The sequence below is a fragment of the Aptenodytes patagonicus genome, chromosome 2, assembly GCF_965638725.1.
Source record: "Aptenodytes patagonicus chromosome 2, bAptPat1.pri.cur, whole genome shotgun sequence".
In the NCBI taxonomy this organism is placed as follows: Eukaryota; Metazoa; Chordata; class Aves; order Sphenisciformes; family Spheniscidae; genus Aptenodytes; species Aptenodytes patagonicus.
The window spans coordinates 121,934,152-121,952,272 of NC_134950.1; the positions used below are offsets into that span (position 1 = coordinate 121,934,152).

General features: G+C 41.3%; 1 protein-coding gene across 1 annotated transcript in view; it reads left to right on the plus strand.

Annotated features, from left to right (window-relative positions):
• Positions 1-18,121, plus strand: part of ULK4 (unc-51 like kinase 4) — a 260,277-nt gene that overhangs the window by 240,812 nt on the left and 1,344 nt on the right. Inside the window, exon 38 of the mRNA XM_076331013.1 lies at positions 15,910-15,998. Coding sequence (XP_076187128.1) covers positions 15,910-15,998 — 89 coding nt within the window. The remainder of the gene's footprint in view (positions 1-15,909; positions 15,999-18,121) is intronic.

Sequence of the window (18,121 nt, forward strand, 5' to 3'; positions counted from 1 at the left end):
TGAGCAGGGTCCGGGAGGCAGTGCACAAGAGGAAGAGAGTTAGGAAAGGATCAGCAGGAGAAGAAATTGTATCTTCTCTCAAGGTGCCCTGTTCCACACATTGTGACGTCCCTCTTCACCCCCTGCTAAGGAACCTGTCTTATGTTTGGTGGCATTGGCTAGCTGTGCATGCCTGCTGTAAGGGGGCATCTTAGAACCTACATGAACTTTTTGATGGTGCCATGGAGGGAGGGAAGACATCTGTGGATGGTCAACACCTTCCATATTTAAAGGGACCACATTCCTTCTTCCTGGACCAAGGGGCAATCTCTCTGGATTTGCCCTGGGACCTAGCACAGAAAGAAGCTGTTTTCCCTGGTAGAGCAATGAACTCGGTAGAGGGATCCTTTGAAAGACACAAGCCTCCTCCATTCTATGCAGTGCCACCAGCACACGACTGGGTCTTGCTCTGGTGGGTTCCCCTCCTGCGCATGGGTGGTAATTGCCATGGGGCTGTGAGGGAGGTTCCTGCAGGGAGAAGGGGCTTGGGTTATGGAGTGTACTTTTGGGGAGGAAGGAAAGAGGGAAGAAGGCTGAGTAAGGAGAACAGGCTCTGCTCCTGTTGTGGCAATTAGTGTGTGCCCAACCCACTGATTCATATGCAGGTAAGGTCAGTCCATCTCCCTGTACTGGCTATGGGCTTGGTTTGCACGGTAGCCATTTGAGATAGATAGCCATGTCATGTACCAGGAGCAAAGAGCTTTAGGCCTAGGAGGTGGACTCTCAGTCTGACCCAGTAGTCAGCAGAGAGTAATATGTCATACAGTTTATCTGTCACAAATCCCATTAGTAAATCAAGAATCACAGTAATAAGAGTTGCAAATAGTTCATAGACTGAAGTATGTTCAAACAAACAAAAACTCTGTAGAACAGCTATGACTAGTAAGTTAATTAAAATGATACATTTACTGTAATTTATGAGTGAAACTAGGGTCTAAATTCACTGACTACATAAATGATTGGAAATGATTAATTTGCTTTTATTAAATAAGAGGGAGGACTAGAGAGTGCTATGTTCTGAGCAACTGACATGTGATAATGACTGCTCCTGCAGAAAAGCATAATAGAAAGTTGTCTGAGTCACTCATTAACATCTACCACTGCCCTTTCTGTAAATTATAAGTCATTAAAGCCCAATATAGCTGCTCTGGAACTTAAATAGTAATTTTTACCTTACTAAAATGTTTCATTTGGATTTACTGTCGTAGTCTTAGAGGCTGAAATTCTTATTTCGAGCAGGTTGGGGAAAGTAATTGTGATCTAAACCTGATCCAGAAAGCCAAAGCCTTGCTTTATTACTGTATTGAGGGATAAAAGTTAATTTAAATTGTTTCATTGTCAATTCATTCATTGGTTTCACTGCAAAGAGTGCCAATTTTGCTGGCAGTTCAGTGCTCTTAAAACATGTATCTTCTAAGAATAGAGTGAGAACATCACCTCATTTCTTACAGATCATCAGGTGTCCACCAGTTGGGGGATCTTTGTCTTGGGTTGAATTTAAATCAGCAGTTTAGATGTGAAAGACTCGATATCTCATTAGCAATCCCTTGATCCACCCAGTTCCCCTGGGTGCTGTTTTAGAATGATAATCCCAATCATTCTTCAAATCTTTATAAGCAATCAGTTTTAAGTGCAACTCTTAGAAGATAAGACTTTTCCTGCTAGTTAGTTCTAAAAAAAAAAAAAAAAACCAACAAAAAACAAACACCACAGATGAGCTAGAGGCTTTGATCAGACAGGTATTCTTTTTAAGTCAGATTTAGTCATTTTAGATTTTGTTCCTGCATGTCTGATACTATGCTAGAAAATAATCCAAATACAATATTTAAAAAAGGATGAAGAGCTTCAAAATGAACCTCCTAGCCAATTTAGATTGGGTTGAGTGCTTGAAATAGTGCAATAAATCTCTTCTTTAATGTACAAAATTATTTTTAACCTGACATAAAGGTAACTTCCAGTTACCTTAACCTTACCAAAAAGGATCATAGATTTGGCTAAACTTCAAAACTCCTTTAAAATTCAAAAATCCTCTGACAAAGCACTGAGACTTTCTTTAAAAGTCTCAATGTCACTATCTCGCTTACGTTAATAGTTTCCTTAATGGGGTGCCACTCATGTTACTTGTTCTCCCTGTTATGTGGTCAAGGGCCTTTGTAAGTCTTTGCTGAAAGCTAGATTTGCTAGTGTAAATAGGAATTGAGTTTATTCCTTTTCCTGGAACAGTAATGAGATCATCGCATCAGCTTTGTGTTGTGATGTGATTAAGTTTGCACTGTGACTCAGTTACCTTGTCCTGGAGGACAGAGTTATAAGATTGACAGCCACAGTGGGTATAGGAGCAAAAGGTAGTATCTTGTGGCAGACATCCAGATGCTCATTCTGCGTCTGAAAACATTTAAGTGCCATGTTTTTAAAAGAATACATGTGTATTATTTTAAAATAGTGTAAGAGTATATAATGACTTCTTTTTTAACAAGAATCTGTCTGCTTTCATTTCCGTAACTGTGTTAATATTTAAATTATTGACCTAATCAGGTTAAGTGTATGGGCTGCAACATCTAATTTTAAGGCACACCTTGTTCATGGTAGTTGTGCAATAGCAAATGCAAAACAGTGATGTAATTAGCTGCGCATCAGCAAAAATGTCTGAGGAGTTTTAACTTGAAACCTCTAAGAGAAAACAAACTGCTTTATTAAGTTAGAAATGCTTTATTTGGAGCCTGTGTGTATTTATTATGAATATTACCATGTGATAATAGTACTTTATAATTTTTTTCCCATAGTCAAAAAGAAGATGAGAGGAAAAAATATCCAGTTCGCATCCCGATTAGATCATAGCTGAAAGCTGGGTTGTCAGTAGCCATTTTGTACACAGTTCGATATTATTGTCTATTCAACTGAAGCCAAGACTGCAGAAGTGGCGGTGCTGTAAGCTAAGTGTAAGGTTCACTGCCCGATCTGCGTGGGCGAAGTTTGTCAGAACCCTTGCATTCATTAGGATTGGCTTTAGTCAGTGGTATCCATTCCTTGAACGCTAAATTCACCAACGAGATAAAAGCAAAAAGCCAATGCATGTATAAAATAAGAAAATGTTTGTTCTTCTGCTGATACTGAAATGTAACGTATTTTGAGATAACAAAAGCTACAAAGGATCATTTTCTCCCTGAAAGTCTTAATTGTATAATTCAAGATTGAAGTTTAACTTGTCTCAGCAAGCATTTCATGGCCAAGTAAACACTGCATCACAAAGCCGCTTAACATTCAGCCACAGCAGCTGGACCCATATTTATTAAAATTTTCCCTAGGACTTGCTCTGCACTTTTAAAGAAAAGCCACTTCCCTAATTTTTTCTCTGTAGACATTGACTTCTAGGCTGTTTGTTCAAGATAAGCGTCAAAATGAGGATGCAAAGGTCAATCTCTGCTGTATTACAGAGTTACAAAGTGAAGCAGTCAGTTTGTCTTGCAAAGAGTGTTCTCCTATCCAAATCAAACTGTTTACTTCCTATCGGAAAAAGGGTTTCTTCTTTGGGAATTCAGCAGATTTTGTGTTTATGGAAGGACAGACTCTCCTTTTGTTGTGGACTTACTTCTTCACTGAAAGTTTTTTTTTCAGTTTTTCCTCTTATCTCCACCTTTTAACGGCAAAAGTGAGCTCATGGTTAAGGCTCTGAGATGCTGGCTGCAGTGGAGTCTGCTGCCCTGCCTGGTCCACCGGCACCTCCACTTCGCTGTCCCGCCTCTCTGCTGTCCCCACTCAACAGACCTGGAAATGTGTCTCAGGCCAGTGTTAATGCAGGCCCACCTTCATCAGCTGTTTAAGCTAATATGACAAGTTGTGAACCAGAGCAAGTGAGATATAAATAGGGATCTTATTCTCCCCTTCATGCTTTGGGGACAAGAACCCCTGGCAATGAAATGGAGCAGGCAGTTGGGGCAGTGAATTGTTTGTTTGTTTGTTTGAACCATGACAACTAAACCCAACAAAACCCATTTGTCAAGGCTCTTGGACAACATAACTAATGGACGACATAACTAATCTCACTTAGAATATGTTTTATAAAAATAAGGATGCATTAAAAGTAATTGTGCTAGCATCTTTCCTCTCTTGATAGCAATTTCTTGCTCAGAATTTTAACATTTAGCAAGCTTTTAAAATAAGGATATCCATCATGGTGCCATCAAGGCAAAGGAGTTGAGGGAGCTGTTGCCTGCTCAGTTGGAAATTAATACTGCCTCGCCTGAGACAACACAGCTGACTGTATGGGCACCCCAGTCTTTCACAGCATGGAGTAAAATGGGTTAGTGTAAATCACCAACAGTGGTGGTTCAAGCCAGCCCACTTAACAGTGCATATATACATAGATTTCACATTCTAGCTAAGTGGTTGGTAATTTTTTAAACTGCTTTAACTCAAGTACTTGTGATTGTTTGACTCTTTACTTAATTGCATGATTTTAATTTAGCTAAAATTTGTTTAACTACGCAATGGAGAAGATAAGCTGGAGTATCTGTGGTAACAGTGCCAGACACAGCCTTCTACGTGGAGAGGATGAACAATTTAAGCAGATGTTTTGTAACTTCTACATTCATTTCTTGACACTGTGATATAGTCCTCCTTGCCTTGTCCCACGTTGGTGATCACAACTGGGCAGTTGCGTTAGGACAAAATTGTCCTTCCCATGCCCACCAGCTGCACAGACAGCTAGTCTCATTCCCCTTGCTCTGTCTACTGTCAAGTATTACGCAGAGTTGTCATGTGTTGCCCTTCTTTTTATACTGTCAGGGATGAGTTACCAGCTACTTGAGTTTATCCTTAAATAAAATGAGCCTTGGTCTTCCCTGACTTCTTTTATTAACAGTAAAGCAGTACATTGCCGTTCATGTCACTAGTTAGTGACATCATGTTGGACTCGCAGTCTTTGTATCTTTTTCTTTTATTGTTGATAGAAGACTGCCACGTTGAAGAGCTTGATCCATTTTGCTCCCTAGCATAATAAGAGCACTTCTTGCACGTGTTGGAAATGGCAGCTGATAAGAAAAGATGAAGATGACTGTACGGCACTGTGTTGAGAGAAAAAGGTGATCTGTCTTCTCTTTGCAAGTTTCCACTGTAAATCATTTAACCTTGTCTTAGAGCCCTTTTGTTTTTGCAGTTGCAGTAAAGAAACTCCGTAGTGTTTATATTCATCTGTATCTTGAAATATTATTATAAGGAACAGTAAGATGGCATTATGTTGGGGACAGTTGCAAGGGTTTCTCTTATACACAGGCTGCCAGGAGCTGGAACTCAATGAGTTGATAAAAACATAGGAAAGCTACTCAGGAATCTGTTCCTGCCAGTCACTGATGAAACTGTGATATTCAGCCAATGAGAGTATACACAAATTGAGGTAGGGAGAGGAAAATCGATACGAAATTGTCAAATCACTAGTTTCTCAATGTCACTAAAACAGCAGGGCTCATAAAGGGTGAAGCATGTGGAGTCCAAACACAACTTAATGAAATGGCAAGTGTTGACAAAAAACAAAACATGAACGTACTGACAAGTTGTGTGAGACGCAGTGACTGGGGATGATCTCTGAAGTAACTGTGAACACTTGCTCGCAACTTGGCCTGTTGTACTATTCATTCTACATTAAATCTTATTCTGTTTATTTGGAATAAGTAGTGTAAGTCTGAAAGCATACGTGTGTCTACATTAAGTACAGACTTGGGCTGCCATTTTGGTTGATGGTTGTTTTCACAACTGACATTAAAGTATTCAGTCAATCTGTAATGGCTGCTCTTTAATGACACTGACAGAGGGGGGATCAAGTATGGGACCTGCCCTTAATTTCAGAGAGCAGCAAGAATGAAAAATCTTTATTCCAGTGGCTGGCATACTGCGAACCCATGTTCCTGGGGGAAGTTTCTTACCCCCTTGTTTGGAACATTTGCTTTCTAAGACACGCCCCCCCCCAAAAAAAAAAAAAAAAAAAGATTAGCACTGTGCTGGTATTTGGGTACTGGGAGCCCAGTATGATTATGAATAGGTACAGGAGCTGTCTGAAAAACAATACTGCCATGGTCAGCGATGAGAAATACGCTCTCCTTTCACACGGACAGATGTTTTGCTTTGGGTTGTACAGTGAAACTGGCATTTCTGAAACCTGCAACCTGTTTATTCGATTCATAATTCAAAGACAGTGTGATTCTCAGTGACTATCACTGTTGTTTTCGTTATGGAGTCCTAATTCATTGTTTCTGTGGGCACAAAAGGATTGCCGGACTCATTTGGTGTTTCAGTGCACTGTAATTTTACATAGTGCAATACTATTGAGATTGCCTAGCTGTGTCATCTGTTGGACTCATCACTATTACTTCCTTTTGACCTCCTCTCTGTAATTGCGCATGGATGACTTACTAGCTGCCATAAAGATACTTAAATGCAACTGGGCTCATTAAAAAAAAAAAGTGAATAGACCAAAATGATTCTCTCCGAAGTCAGTGAGGACCAACTAGGTAGCTGTTTGCTCTCTGCCAGGCAGTCAGAGCCATCTGTCACATGACAGTAAGCAAGCATCGACTTCAGAAGTCCATTTGTTTTTATGACAGTTTTTACAATTTTATGGAAATTGAACCATTACATAAAGCATAATTTTCCACAGAAATTGGTGGTTTATAGACTTAGATCCCTGTTCAGTCATTTACATTCCTAGTTGCTTTTTACATAAAACATAAATATAATGATGCTTTTCTCCCCTAATAAAAAATCATCAGGCCTTTTTTTGTCTTTTTTCAGTATATGAAAGACTATCCATCATTGGTACTTAAGGAAAACCTCAAGGGTTCTATGTCCAAGTTTTATGTGTCCATAGAAACCAAGTCTATAGGGATTACAAAGGAACTAATGTTTAATGCTTTAGTATTTAGTTCAAAATCATAGTTTATAATGATTTTCTCACAAGATTTTGCTACTCTTTTTAGTCTTTAAGTATGTATTTTTTATAATCTATGTTAGTTCTTAATTTAACTCATCATATTCCTGCTGTTCTTGGAATGGTAAATCTAAAACATTAAGTCAAATCGTACAGACTTTTAGTTGTTGGAGTCTTGTGTTCAAGTCCAGATTATAACCAATGTGAGCATGAGCTTTCCAATTTTTTTTCATCCTCCATTAAAATTAATCAATGCCATATAAAGGTTCTGCTCAGGGAAAGCTAGGGATTTTGCATACTAGATCAGACTTGAATTGCACCAGTGGATCTGTATAAGGACAACTTTGACAGCATCTGTTCACATCACTCTGCCTTTGTCAAGGCCTATTAGTCTTTTCCCTTTATGAGGAGCATTTTAAAGCAGGACAAGGGACAATGTCAGGTTGGAGGTATTATTTTTTTGGAGGCTGTATGCATTAAAACTGAAATTCTTTGGTAAACTGCAACTGCTTGGCAGTTCCTAGGGGTTTGTCCAGTTCACCTGAGCATCACAGACACGGCTGCTCAAGTGTTTGTGTCCTTAGATATAAAAGCATTTATGAAATTGGTAATTGCTTGGTTGCTTGCATACTTCTCCTGTATGGTAATTGCCATTTAAAGGTCAGCACTTTCCAACAAGTTCTGGGTGTCACTGGTTTTCCTAATAGTGAGAAGATGAGTTATCTGTAGCAATGATTCTTACCCTTACAAGTGTATAAATATTTGAAATTATTTGAATTGTCATAGCACAAAATATGGCAGTGAAAGATCTAGGTTCAGCTGTACTAGATGAACATGAAAAGAATATGTACGTGAAAAGAAGGCCATCCCTAACCCATGGAGCATATCAATGAAAGTTAGATATAACTCCAAAAAAACTTTGCTGTCAGACTATTTTATGATTTTACAGGGAGATATAAGGGATGACAGATGCTGGAATTCAGGGATCTTCTTCACAAGTTGAATTATTAGGCCATAAAAGACAGCGGCACTGGAAAAAGAGTTACAGGAATCAACATTTAAGAGGGATTGGGAGTTACTTGTCAGAAGCTATTTTAGGAGAAAAGCTGATGAAGAGAAAGAGAGACCATGAAGGACATTTGAATATGAGAGATCCAGGGAATGATGAATTTGAGGGGAAATCTAGATAGGCAGAGAACCTGTTGCATTGTTTTACAGTGTGTGTTCCTAACTGCTTTTAGGGGTTTTTTTGCTCTTAAGACAACCAGGAGCCTCTATAATAGCTCCTAAAGGAACATAAATGAAGGATCTGAGCCTACATTGGACCTGCTGTGGTAATAAAAAATTATTCCAGTGGATTTCCCCATTCCTTTTGTAAGGGGGAAGTCATACAAGACCATCAGGGTGAGGTGTGCCTGGGAGGTGGTGGTCTCATCAGACCCAGCAAGGTGAGGACAGGCAGCTGCCTGGGAGCTGCAGAAAGAGGGATCTGAGGGGCTTGCGAGGTTTGTATAAGCTTGGTATGCGGCCCCATTTTGCTAAAGCTCATGTTTGAGGCCATCTGGGATCATTGTTTGGACAGAGTGAAACTAGTCTGAAGTGGTACCTCAGGGAGTCATTGGCATGCAGATGACAGATGAACCTGTGTTTGCAGATGAGATCACCAGCAACAGGGTGGCAAGTGTTTATTTTTAATGTCTTATTGCTGTTGGGCTGGCTTATGAGCATGCATAACTTGTCAACAGTGCAACACTGTGGAAGTCTCCTGTAGCACCTTTGAGACACCTTTTGCCAGGCAAGACTGCAGTTTACTTTTGCTAATGAAGTTGTTGTGGACAGCTGGTTCTAATGGATGTGAAGAGGTTGCCCTATCCCGTTCTGTTAAGTCAAATATTTTAAACTCGCTAGTTACAGAGGATGGAAACTGCGATAATGGATATTTTCTGGGTTATAAAGACATCTTGTATTTCCTGAAAGCAGGCTGAGAACACTGCTAGCAATAAAAACCAAATCAAAAAATCAAACAAGACAGAGAGCAGTCTTCTGTTCAATAATTACCCCGTGGTTTTACGAATCTTCTCTTATGCTTAGACAATGCCCCTTAGAGTTGGTAATTTTACAACTTTACAACAATCACAGAGCTTGCCTTTGTGTGCGTTATGTATATGCTGAAGGGCAGAGAATAGCCTCAAAGTGGAAGGTGTAAAGAAACGTCCAAAATCAATTAACCATTATATAGTGTGTGGGAGACATTCCTTGTCTCTCTGTGAATAGTCCTCGAGACAGCGTGGCTTTCAGACTGCCGGGAAACTGGTACGTTTCCAAGTTACTGGTGGAAATTACTTTGAACTTAGAATAAACCTGCACATACGTACAAATTAGAAGAAAACGAAACATGTTGAATGAAATCTTGGCCTTATCAAAGTCAAAAGGACTTTGCTGCTGACTTCAGTGGAACAAGAATTTTATCCATAAAGAGGAAAAAAAAAGATTTTTGAACTCTAAAATCAGAGCTAAGCTGTCTGATGTAGGTTTTTTTTGTCACAGATACCTGCTTGTTTTCACATGTATTTGCAGGATCTGAAGGCCACAAAGTCTTTGTAATTGTGTGTCTGCAATCCCTGACTGCAATATGCTTGCCAAAGCACACCTGGAACACTCATGCTTTTGTAACTTTCATTTCTTGTTTTTATGGTCCAGCAACATTGCTCAGGCCTGTTCAAATGTGTTGGCAATTAGTAACATAAATATAACTTGTCCGACTTGATTTGTTCTTCCCACACACACGTTCTGTGTCTGTCTCTCTCCAGCTGAACCATGTGTAGAGAGAAGAGTAGCAAGGAAGCATGCTGTGATGGGGGGGAATGCCAGAAGGTTTTTACCCTTTTAGAATGAGCTCTCATACATTATGAAGACCAAAATAACTTGTGGCCATCTTAGTGTGGTGTCTCTGTGAGCACACTGTCCTCAGGTGTTCCTCTGCTACACTTGCATAGCCTGGCAAGAGTTACCATTAGTTTTCATTAAACAACCTGTAAATTGGTTGCACCGAAGTGCTTTGAAGGGTCCAGTGCCATGTGCCTGCCTAGGGCACGTCTAACAAATGCCAGATTAAACACCTCACAAAAGACCACTGCAGATATCTGGGAATTTTGTTGCTGTTTTTAGTTGTTTTGGGTATATTTTTTAAAAAATTCCTGCCACGGATATAAAATTGCCCTAGTAGCTAGAGCGCTCTGCTGGTAAATGACAGTTCATGCTTAACTTCTTCAACCTGGAGAGCCGTGCTGCCTCTTGCCTCCCTGCCAAGTGCCCATGCTGTGGTGTTATTCCCTCACTGCATGGGAACCATCCAAACCTCCTTGCCTCTCCCCATCCAGTGGAAACTGTGCCGCAGCAATAAAAACGTGATCTTCACTTGCCTAGAAAAGGGGAGAGGACTACAGAGGAGCACGGGAGCTCACAGCCTGCTGTGGGGGCACTGAGAAAAGGGTTGGAGTTGTGGCCTCTGCTGCCTGGACCATGAGTTTTCATTTGCTGTGTTAGCAGTCTGAGTTCCAGAGAGGAGAGGGAATTCAGATAACTTTGTGCTCAACGTGCAGGTTTCCATGCTCTTTGGCAACTATGCACTCCCCATGCACTGTGCAGGTATCTCGGCCTCCGCTCGGGATTCCTCTTTGGGGGCTGACACCCATGTAATCATTACAGCCTCTATTTTACAGGCTTCAAATACTTCATTGGGTCTGGCCTTTCATTACGCAAAGGTAGGGCTACATTACTTTGTAAGATTAAGTAAGCATGCAGGCCTACGGAAGTGACGGATCCATTTGATCTGTCATGGGAAGTGATGGATCTGTTTGATATATCTCCTCTGGGCAATGCCAGCTCAATGTGTATGCTTGGAGAGGGATTTACTTTGAAAGAAATATTTACGTTTAGTAAGTTTGAACACAATCAATGGATCCGTTAGTTTTATTTCACATAGATGCTCACCCGAATGCGTCCCTGTTTGCAGTATGTTCTTGGTTAGCGTGCTCCTCCGTTAAGAAGGAACAGCTGCATATTTCTGGCCATGTCGTTGTGAGTTGTGAATGACAAACCAAGTGACGTGTTTTATTTGATTACTGCAGTGCCTGTGAATAGCTCAGTGCTGACAGCCTGGGAGGAAAAGTACCATTAAATGCCCTGGGATAGGCATAAGATGGGCTGCAACACTGGCAGGTTTTCTCCTCCAGTCCAGGCATTGTGCCTCATTTCTGAAGTTACCGTCCCATTGACTTATTTGCTGGGCTGTCACGTCAGTTATAGCAATGTTTTTGACACCACTATATTTTGTGACATTTGTTCCTTAAAAAATGGGAATAAGGTCACACTAAGCAGCTGTGAATAGCCATCAACTTTCAATCACCACCGTCCCGGAAGGCATTTGAAACAGCAACTTTGGGTGGGGATGAAAGGCCCTGTGTCCTACTGACAGTGCCTTCAGCCAGTCAAAGGTGGAAGCAGGAATGAGAAGTCCGAGATGCACATTTAAAATTGCAGGGACAGCACTTACTATGAAGACATTATATGAAATAGTGTCTAGAGGGCAATAGGAGTGTGCTTAATTCTTCAATTTTTTTTATTCCAAAAACTTAATTTTTTAAAATATATTTCATGTCCTACATAGGGTCCCAGTTAGTACACAGAAAAAAATATCTTGATGATTGGTTTTACTGCAGTATTAGCTGAAGATACAATTCCCATTCACAGAAAAGCTTCCAACTGGTGATAAGTGGTACTTTATTCACAGCATGAGTTGATATTCAAGTGATGCTAATGTTGGACCTACGAGTATCTGGTGGTTCTGATAAACCAGCCCACAGCAGCTCCTGTGTTACCTGTGTGGCTGCTCTCAGCCAGTGTCAGTAAAGTTGAGCGAGAACTTGAGCTAACTAATCCTGCAAAGGTAATTAGGTTAATTGTGTTAAATTTTGAGGAAAAAGTAAGAAAGCATCACTTTATGAGGTTAAAATATTGCACGTGTTTGGGAAAGAGAAAAAAACAGTTTGTGAGAAAGAGCATTTATGAAATGCCTTGCTTGTATCTGTGTATACAGGCATGGTGATGGCTTGTAGAAAAGCATCCATTGAGCGTGGAAATGGTAAACATCTCCAGCAGTTGTTTATTTGAGAAGATAACACTTGAAGGTGCAGCTAAATATGCTCCTGAGGCCTTTCTTCAACCAAAAAATGTTTCAAATAAAAAGCTCCTTATTTTTACCCAATCAATATTTTGCATTATTTCCCAGTTTACTTCACAGACGTCAAGCTTGCAGTTTACTTGAAACCTCAATAAAGCAGGAGAATTTCTTTCTTTTCAAAATGGTGAGAGAGTAGTTTACTACTTAGGTCATTTAACTCAGTTATAAATTACAAAATGTGAGTTATGACTAATCAGAGAAAGCAGTTCAGTATTATGAAACAGCCTTAAGAAAAGTAATTGTCCTGTAGGTTTCCATGCTTTCTTGAGACTTGAATTGCAAAAATCACTTCTTAGACCAAGAATCCAAAACTCCTCAATTTACTAGTGAAGATGATCTTCCAGCGAATGTTTTATATTCTATCTTTTCCTGCACTCACCTTTAGCAGCACCATAATAACTGAACAGCTATCCTAAATTTTAGGAAATAGTGATCTTTACATATCAATTATGGTATTCCTTATGGCTCATCCTTGTTCAACAGAATTGAAGAGAGGAAAGCTGCTGAATGGCTATTAGCTTAATAAAGAAAAGTAATTTTGAAATTCTTGTTAAATTGCAGTGAGTGTACAACTAAACTGAGATTTAATTACATTTTTAATTAAAGGAATAGCTATTGATTATGTCATTGAATATGTGTTGTGGCCAGCTTGAACAAATAGCAGTATTACAAGAGATTATTAAACTAGTTGTTAAAATTCTAAGTGAACAAGAACTAGAACTGGTGTGGATAAAAGATATAGTGATGCTGGGTAGAAGAAAAAGATAACAAAATGAGTGGAAAATACATTAATTTCTAAAAGTTTGGTTACTGATGGTTTTATGTGCTATCATAATTTATTTTTATCTATGGAACAAAATTAAGACAAAACCAGAACAATTTTTAAATAAGGAACATGGGTAAAGTTTTATATTGGGTCTTGAAAGCGAACAGTGATTCAGACAGTGTTTCTCATGAGCTTTATGTGAAGCAGGATGTAATCTGTCGTATGGGAGAGACCTTCTGATCACTCAGGGAGCAATCAGATCTTCTACACAGCCTGATATAAAGGCCAAATAAATGCTAGCGGTCAGAGCAGTAACAGCATGCGAGTACTGACAAAAACCCATAGGCAGCTGCAGTCCAGCCAGCTACAGGGCACTGGCAGCTCACCCTATATTCAACCTGCAGCTTTCCTGCTACTGCAGCGTTGATCCTCTCCCAGGCCCATGGTGTGGATGCCTGGTGGTAGACAGGAAGCAGTTTTCTGGACACCGATGATCGAGAGCGGGTGTGGAAACCCCATCTGCCCACGTAAATCCATACAGCCGCGTTTTGTCTGTGCAGGTTGTCCATTTGTGCGTCCAGGTGGCACTGCCGGCCGGATGGATGGGTCTGTTCTTCACCAACACCCCTTGGCTTGTGGGAAGCTGTTGGTTGATGCTCTCAAGAAAATGTGTCCTAAATTTGTTTTAGACTTAATTTAAGCAGTCTGCAGGCTGCTCATGATGTTAAAGGCCTGATCCTTTCCCTCCTTGTGGTACCACCTTTACTGCTGAAAGGATCTTATTGAAGCATTTTATTAGAGAGGGGAGTAGCCCCTACGGATGGACATCACAGCAGCCCATTGCTTGTGGCTGAAAGCTGCTCTGAACAGTGAAGTATAATAGGGAGATGGAGTGGATGATCTCATGGGTCTTTCTGTTCTGTCCGTTACAATTTCTGTGCATATAAAGCTGTTTTAATCCTTTCCATTCAAATGCATTGTATCCACAGAAATGTATTCTTAATAATGACACAAGGCATGCTGCAACACAGGCAAGCTTATAGTCAGACCCTATGACTCAGCTGGACTAAGTTATTGTTTTAAATAGAGCATTTTGGATTTAAAACTTTTTCTTGGTACAGATTTTATAGTTGGGCATATTTTGAATGTTCTGTCTATGTATATAATGCGCAAAGGCTAATTTGTTAAAAGACTCTTGAGGGTTGTACAGATGTGAGCACCCAAGAATTAGGGATATCTCTAACCTTTATTTGACCTCGTAGTTTTATGGAGCACGATCCAGTCTTCAGTGACCTTCCTCCTCCCGCAACCTCTTCCTCTTTCAAGTGTGCAGGATAAACAAGGAGCACGAATGTGGCAAGTGCAAAGAACGTGGCAGCGGCTGGTGAGATGCGGAAGTTAGGGGAAGCGTTTGGTAGAGGCACGAGCACTCATTAGCAATAGAAAGCAATGTCTTGTGGTGAAAGCACTTTTCTCCCTGTATTGCGATTGTATTGCTACTATTATGTGTGGTGGTGTTCTCACATTCAGAACCCAGGTTACAAAACATCTTCTGTGTCTAACGGGTGACAAATAAAGAAGAACAGATTACTGAAATACAAACTGAAAGGGTCGGATATAAACCTCAAGAGAGTAAAAAAGTTTAGTGACCTGTAATCAGGATTTACCAATGATTTGTACTTAGGTAATGGCATCGCTGTTTTTTTCAACACACAGGATACATTTTAGTTTACTTCAGACAGGTCCCTGTTCCCTGTTCTGCTTAACTACAGGATGTTATGATTATAGATGTAGTGGCACTGTTGTTGCAGAATCGCTGCTGATAAATTATGGTGGGATGGCAGCTGTAAATACAGCTTCTCTTGTGATTTAAGAGGGAGATGTGAAGGTGTATTGGCCAGATGCTTGATCAGTGGTAAACAGGGCCAGCTGCAGCATGCTAAAGCTTAAAAGTCCTTGCCAGATTTTGGGATTAGAAGTTGTCGTTTCAAGCATCGACTCCTCCGGTATTGAAATAATCAGCTACTCTGGTCCTCCTCTTTTCCTTTCTCTTCGACCAAGATTTATTTACCTTTGCAAGCAGGAACTGACACGCAAACCTTTTTTTCAGTAATTTTTTGAGATACGAGAGCTTCTTCAGCAAGCTGCCAAGTATTCAGTGTCTGTCTGTGCCACAGTGCCGTGCGATTTCATGTGATGTATGCCGTGACCTTCCCATTCACCTGCTTAACTGGTCAGGAAATGTGCGGCTGCTTGGAGCTGTGTAGTTATACTACTTAAGGCTGGAGAAGCAATAAACCAGTCATTACAGATTAGCGTGATAACAGTCACCAGCAGCAAGATCAGCTATAATCAGGATTCACTTGACACAAAAGGGCATATAGCTTTGGTCAATCAGTCCCCTGCTCTGTAGGTGACAGTCCTGTGCAGGTAATATTCCTAATGACTGATGGGGGGCAAGAAAAATTTCATTACACAACTGCTACCGTTGCAGTGATTTTAATCCGGCTCCTCTCTGAGAAACCCCACGTGTCCTGATCTGAAGGCTGATACAAGCTTGGTTATTTTTTCCCTGAAGTGAGAAATGAAAACGACTGCCTCCCCAAGATCTCCCTGGAATTCAGATTAAATGGGGCTTGTATTGGCATTGGTACTAAGGATGAAATCAGGATTGGCAGACTCCGGTGTGTGAATTTGCACACATACAGGGTCTCAGAACAAGAATGAATCTCATTAATTAAGCCAAGACATTTTAGATGGCCTGTGCCTAAAATTCAATCCTGTTCAGTAAAAGGGACTTTCTCTTGGGTCTCTTTAATGTCACATTCCATTTACAATTGTAGTAAATGCTATAACTTGTTTCCCTCTCCCCTATCCCACAAAAAATGACAGAGAGGAATTTCTTGCTAAGCCTTTGATAACGGTTCTTTCTTTTTGTTCCAGATAACTTCAAACGAGAAGCGCTCGGAGAGCCTGAAGAATGATGGTGATGCTCTTATCCAAACTCTAGAGAGCCTGGCCCAAACTGCCAGGTGAGTTCCCTCAGGCTTCCAGGAATTTCCAGGGCTGAGAGCCCTAGCCTCCTCTTTTGTCTGCGACGGTCTTCTCCTGTAATCGCCTTCTGTGCAGTACAAGCTTCTCGGGTTTCTGTCCCTGGCCCCCCTCCCTACACTGCTCTCCTCCAAACTCCTCTCATTCAGAGCTTGCCGGCATTTCTGCTGCGGCGGCAGCGCGCTTTGATCCCCAGCTGTGGCGAGCCGCAGTGTGCTGCACAGTTCGGCTCAATGTGTGTGCACATGTGTCGATTTTCCTTTTTTAAAATATATTCTTTTATTCCAAACGCTTGGCCTCTATAACCGGATACTGGTCAGTGGTTCTTGGCAGAGTGGGCTAGATGCACAATGCGATGTTTGTGCCCTGTTTTAAAGTAATTGTGTTTGGTGCGCTTGCAAGCTGATTACTTTCAAATGCGCAGCCGAAGAACAGAGCTACTTTTGTTTAAGAATACCTGTGGCTTCTCGGAGAAGGCACGAGACTTTGGGGAATGCCGTGGCCTCCTCTGCGAGAACAGAGGTGCTAGTCCCAACAAGTTGGCCAAACCTCAGCTCATCTCCTGTGGACTTTCCCTCATCTAATCCCCCTTGGACATATGAATGCATTACTGTTCTCTGCCCCTCAAAGCAAATTTTACACTCCTGCCATGGGCTGTTAGGCTGCATTTCACTCCTGGTTGAACTAAAATTGATAGAGAAATTGTAGTTTATAGATCAGTTTTTGAAACACTAAGATAATCTTTGCAGTGCTCTTTGTGCTCCCAAAGGCAGGCTTTATATGTCAGTTGTTTGGGAAAATTGGGTCCCCGACATTATGGCAGGGTGTACCCTGTGTTGGAAGGAAGGGGGGATGTGGGCAGATGTGGAGAGGAAATGTTGGGACATGGTGAGTGTAAGGAGATGCACACCGAGGACTAACCAAACCTGTCAAGAGCAGTCTGCATCCCTCTCGCATACTCAGCTGCTGACTCACGGGTTTTTGTATGACACATTAAATTATCTAATTAAAATAAAATGTCAGCTCTCCCTAAGGGAGACACTGGCACCACCACTGAAGATGACAGTGGGGAAAGATGAGGTTTTCTTCTTTTAGAACTAGTTTTCACTCTATTTCGTAGCATTTCAGCATTAGATGCGCTAGACGGCTCAGTTGCTCTCTGAGTCTGCTTTTCTGGCTTCCTCTAATTGTCTGTTATCTATACATTTCTGTACTCAGAAAACCACATACTATAGAGCCCAGAATAAACAGCACTCTCTCTTATTTGACACAAGATGATCAGTAGACCAAATTCTAGCTGATGCCAATGACGAATGTGTTGATATGTTAGGGTAAGCCAAGTTGCTTTGCTGTGCCGAGCTCCCACACTGCAGCAGCAACAGGGGAGCCACCAAGAGCTCACGGATTTCATTTCCCCTCCTCCCCTTCTTTGGGGAACACACGTCCCTATCCATTTGCCTCCAGAGGAAACTGGGAGGGATTCAGCCTGGATCTTGGGGCTGTAATAGACTCAGACAGGGATAAATTGGGAATGGGCAGGCAGGAGAAGCCTGCGGTTAGCAAGCTTAATCGGCTTTAGCTGAATGGCCGTTTTGTTTACGGAGGTTATGGATGTTCAGCCATCTCCCCAGATTCCCTTATGTGGCGTCTTTCCCAGAATATTCCTTGTGACCTAATAAACTTGGTCTCCTCACCTGTGCTTTGAACCCTGTTAAGAAGCCTCTCTGTATCTCATGCAGAACTGGAAACGTTTTAGAGAAGGCTACAACTGAGATCCTGGACCTAAGCCATCCTCGGAGTAGTCTAAACTCCCAGGCCCTTCCGCCCACATACTATCATGGGGTTGAAGTGATTGAGGAGTGTTTTTGCTTTGCTCATTTTTTACAGACAGGTTTCTATTGCTCTGCCTGTGCGGCAGAAGGAGGATACCAGCCAAGCAGTCACGTGCCGAGAGAGGGGCACTGCTTGGATTGCAAGCTGCTTTCGGTGCTCTCCTGCTGCCGTGTAGCAGCCGTGGATTGCCAAACTCCTTCTCTGTGATACATCCTCAGCTAGTCAGAACAGGCAGTTTTGAGAGTGACACATACATAACCAGCCCATTCTG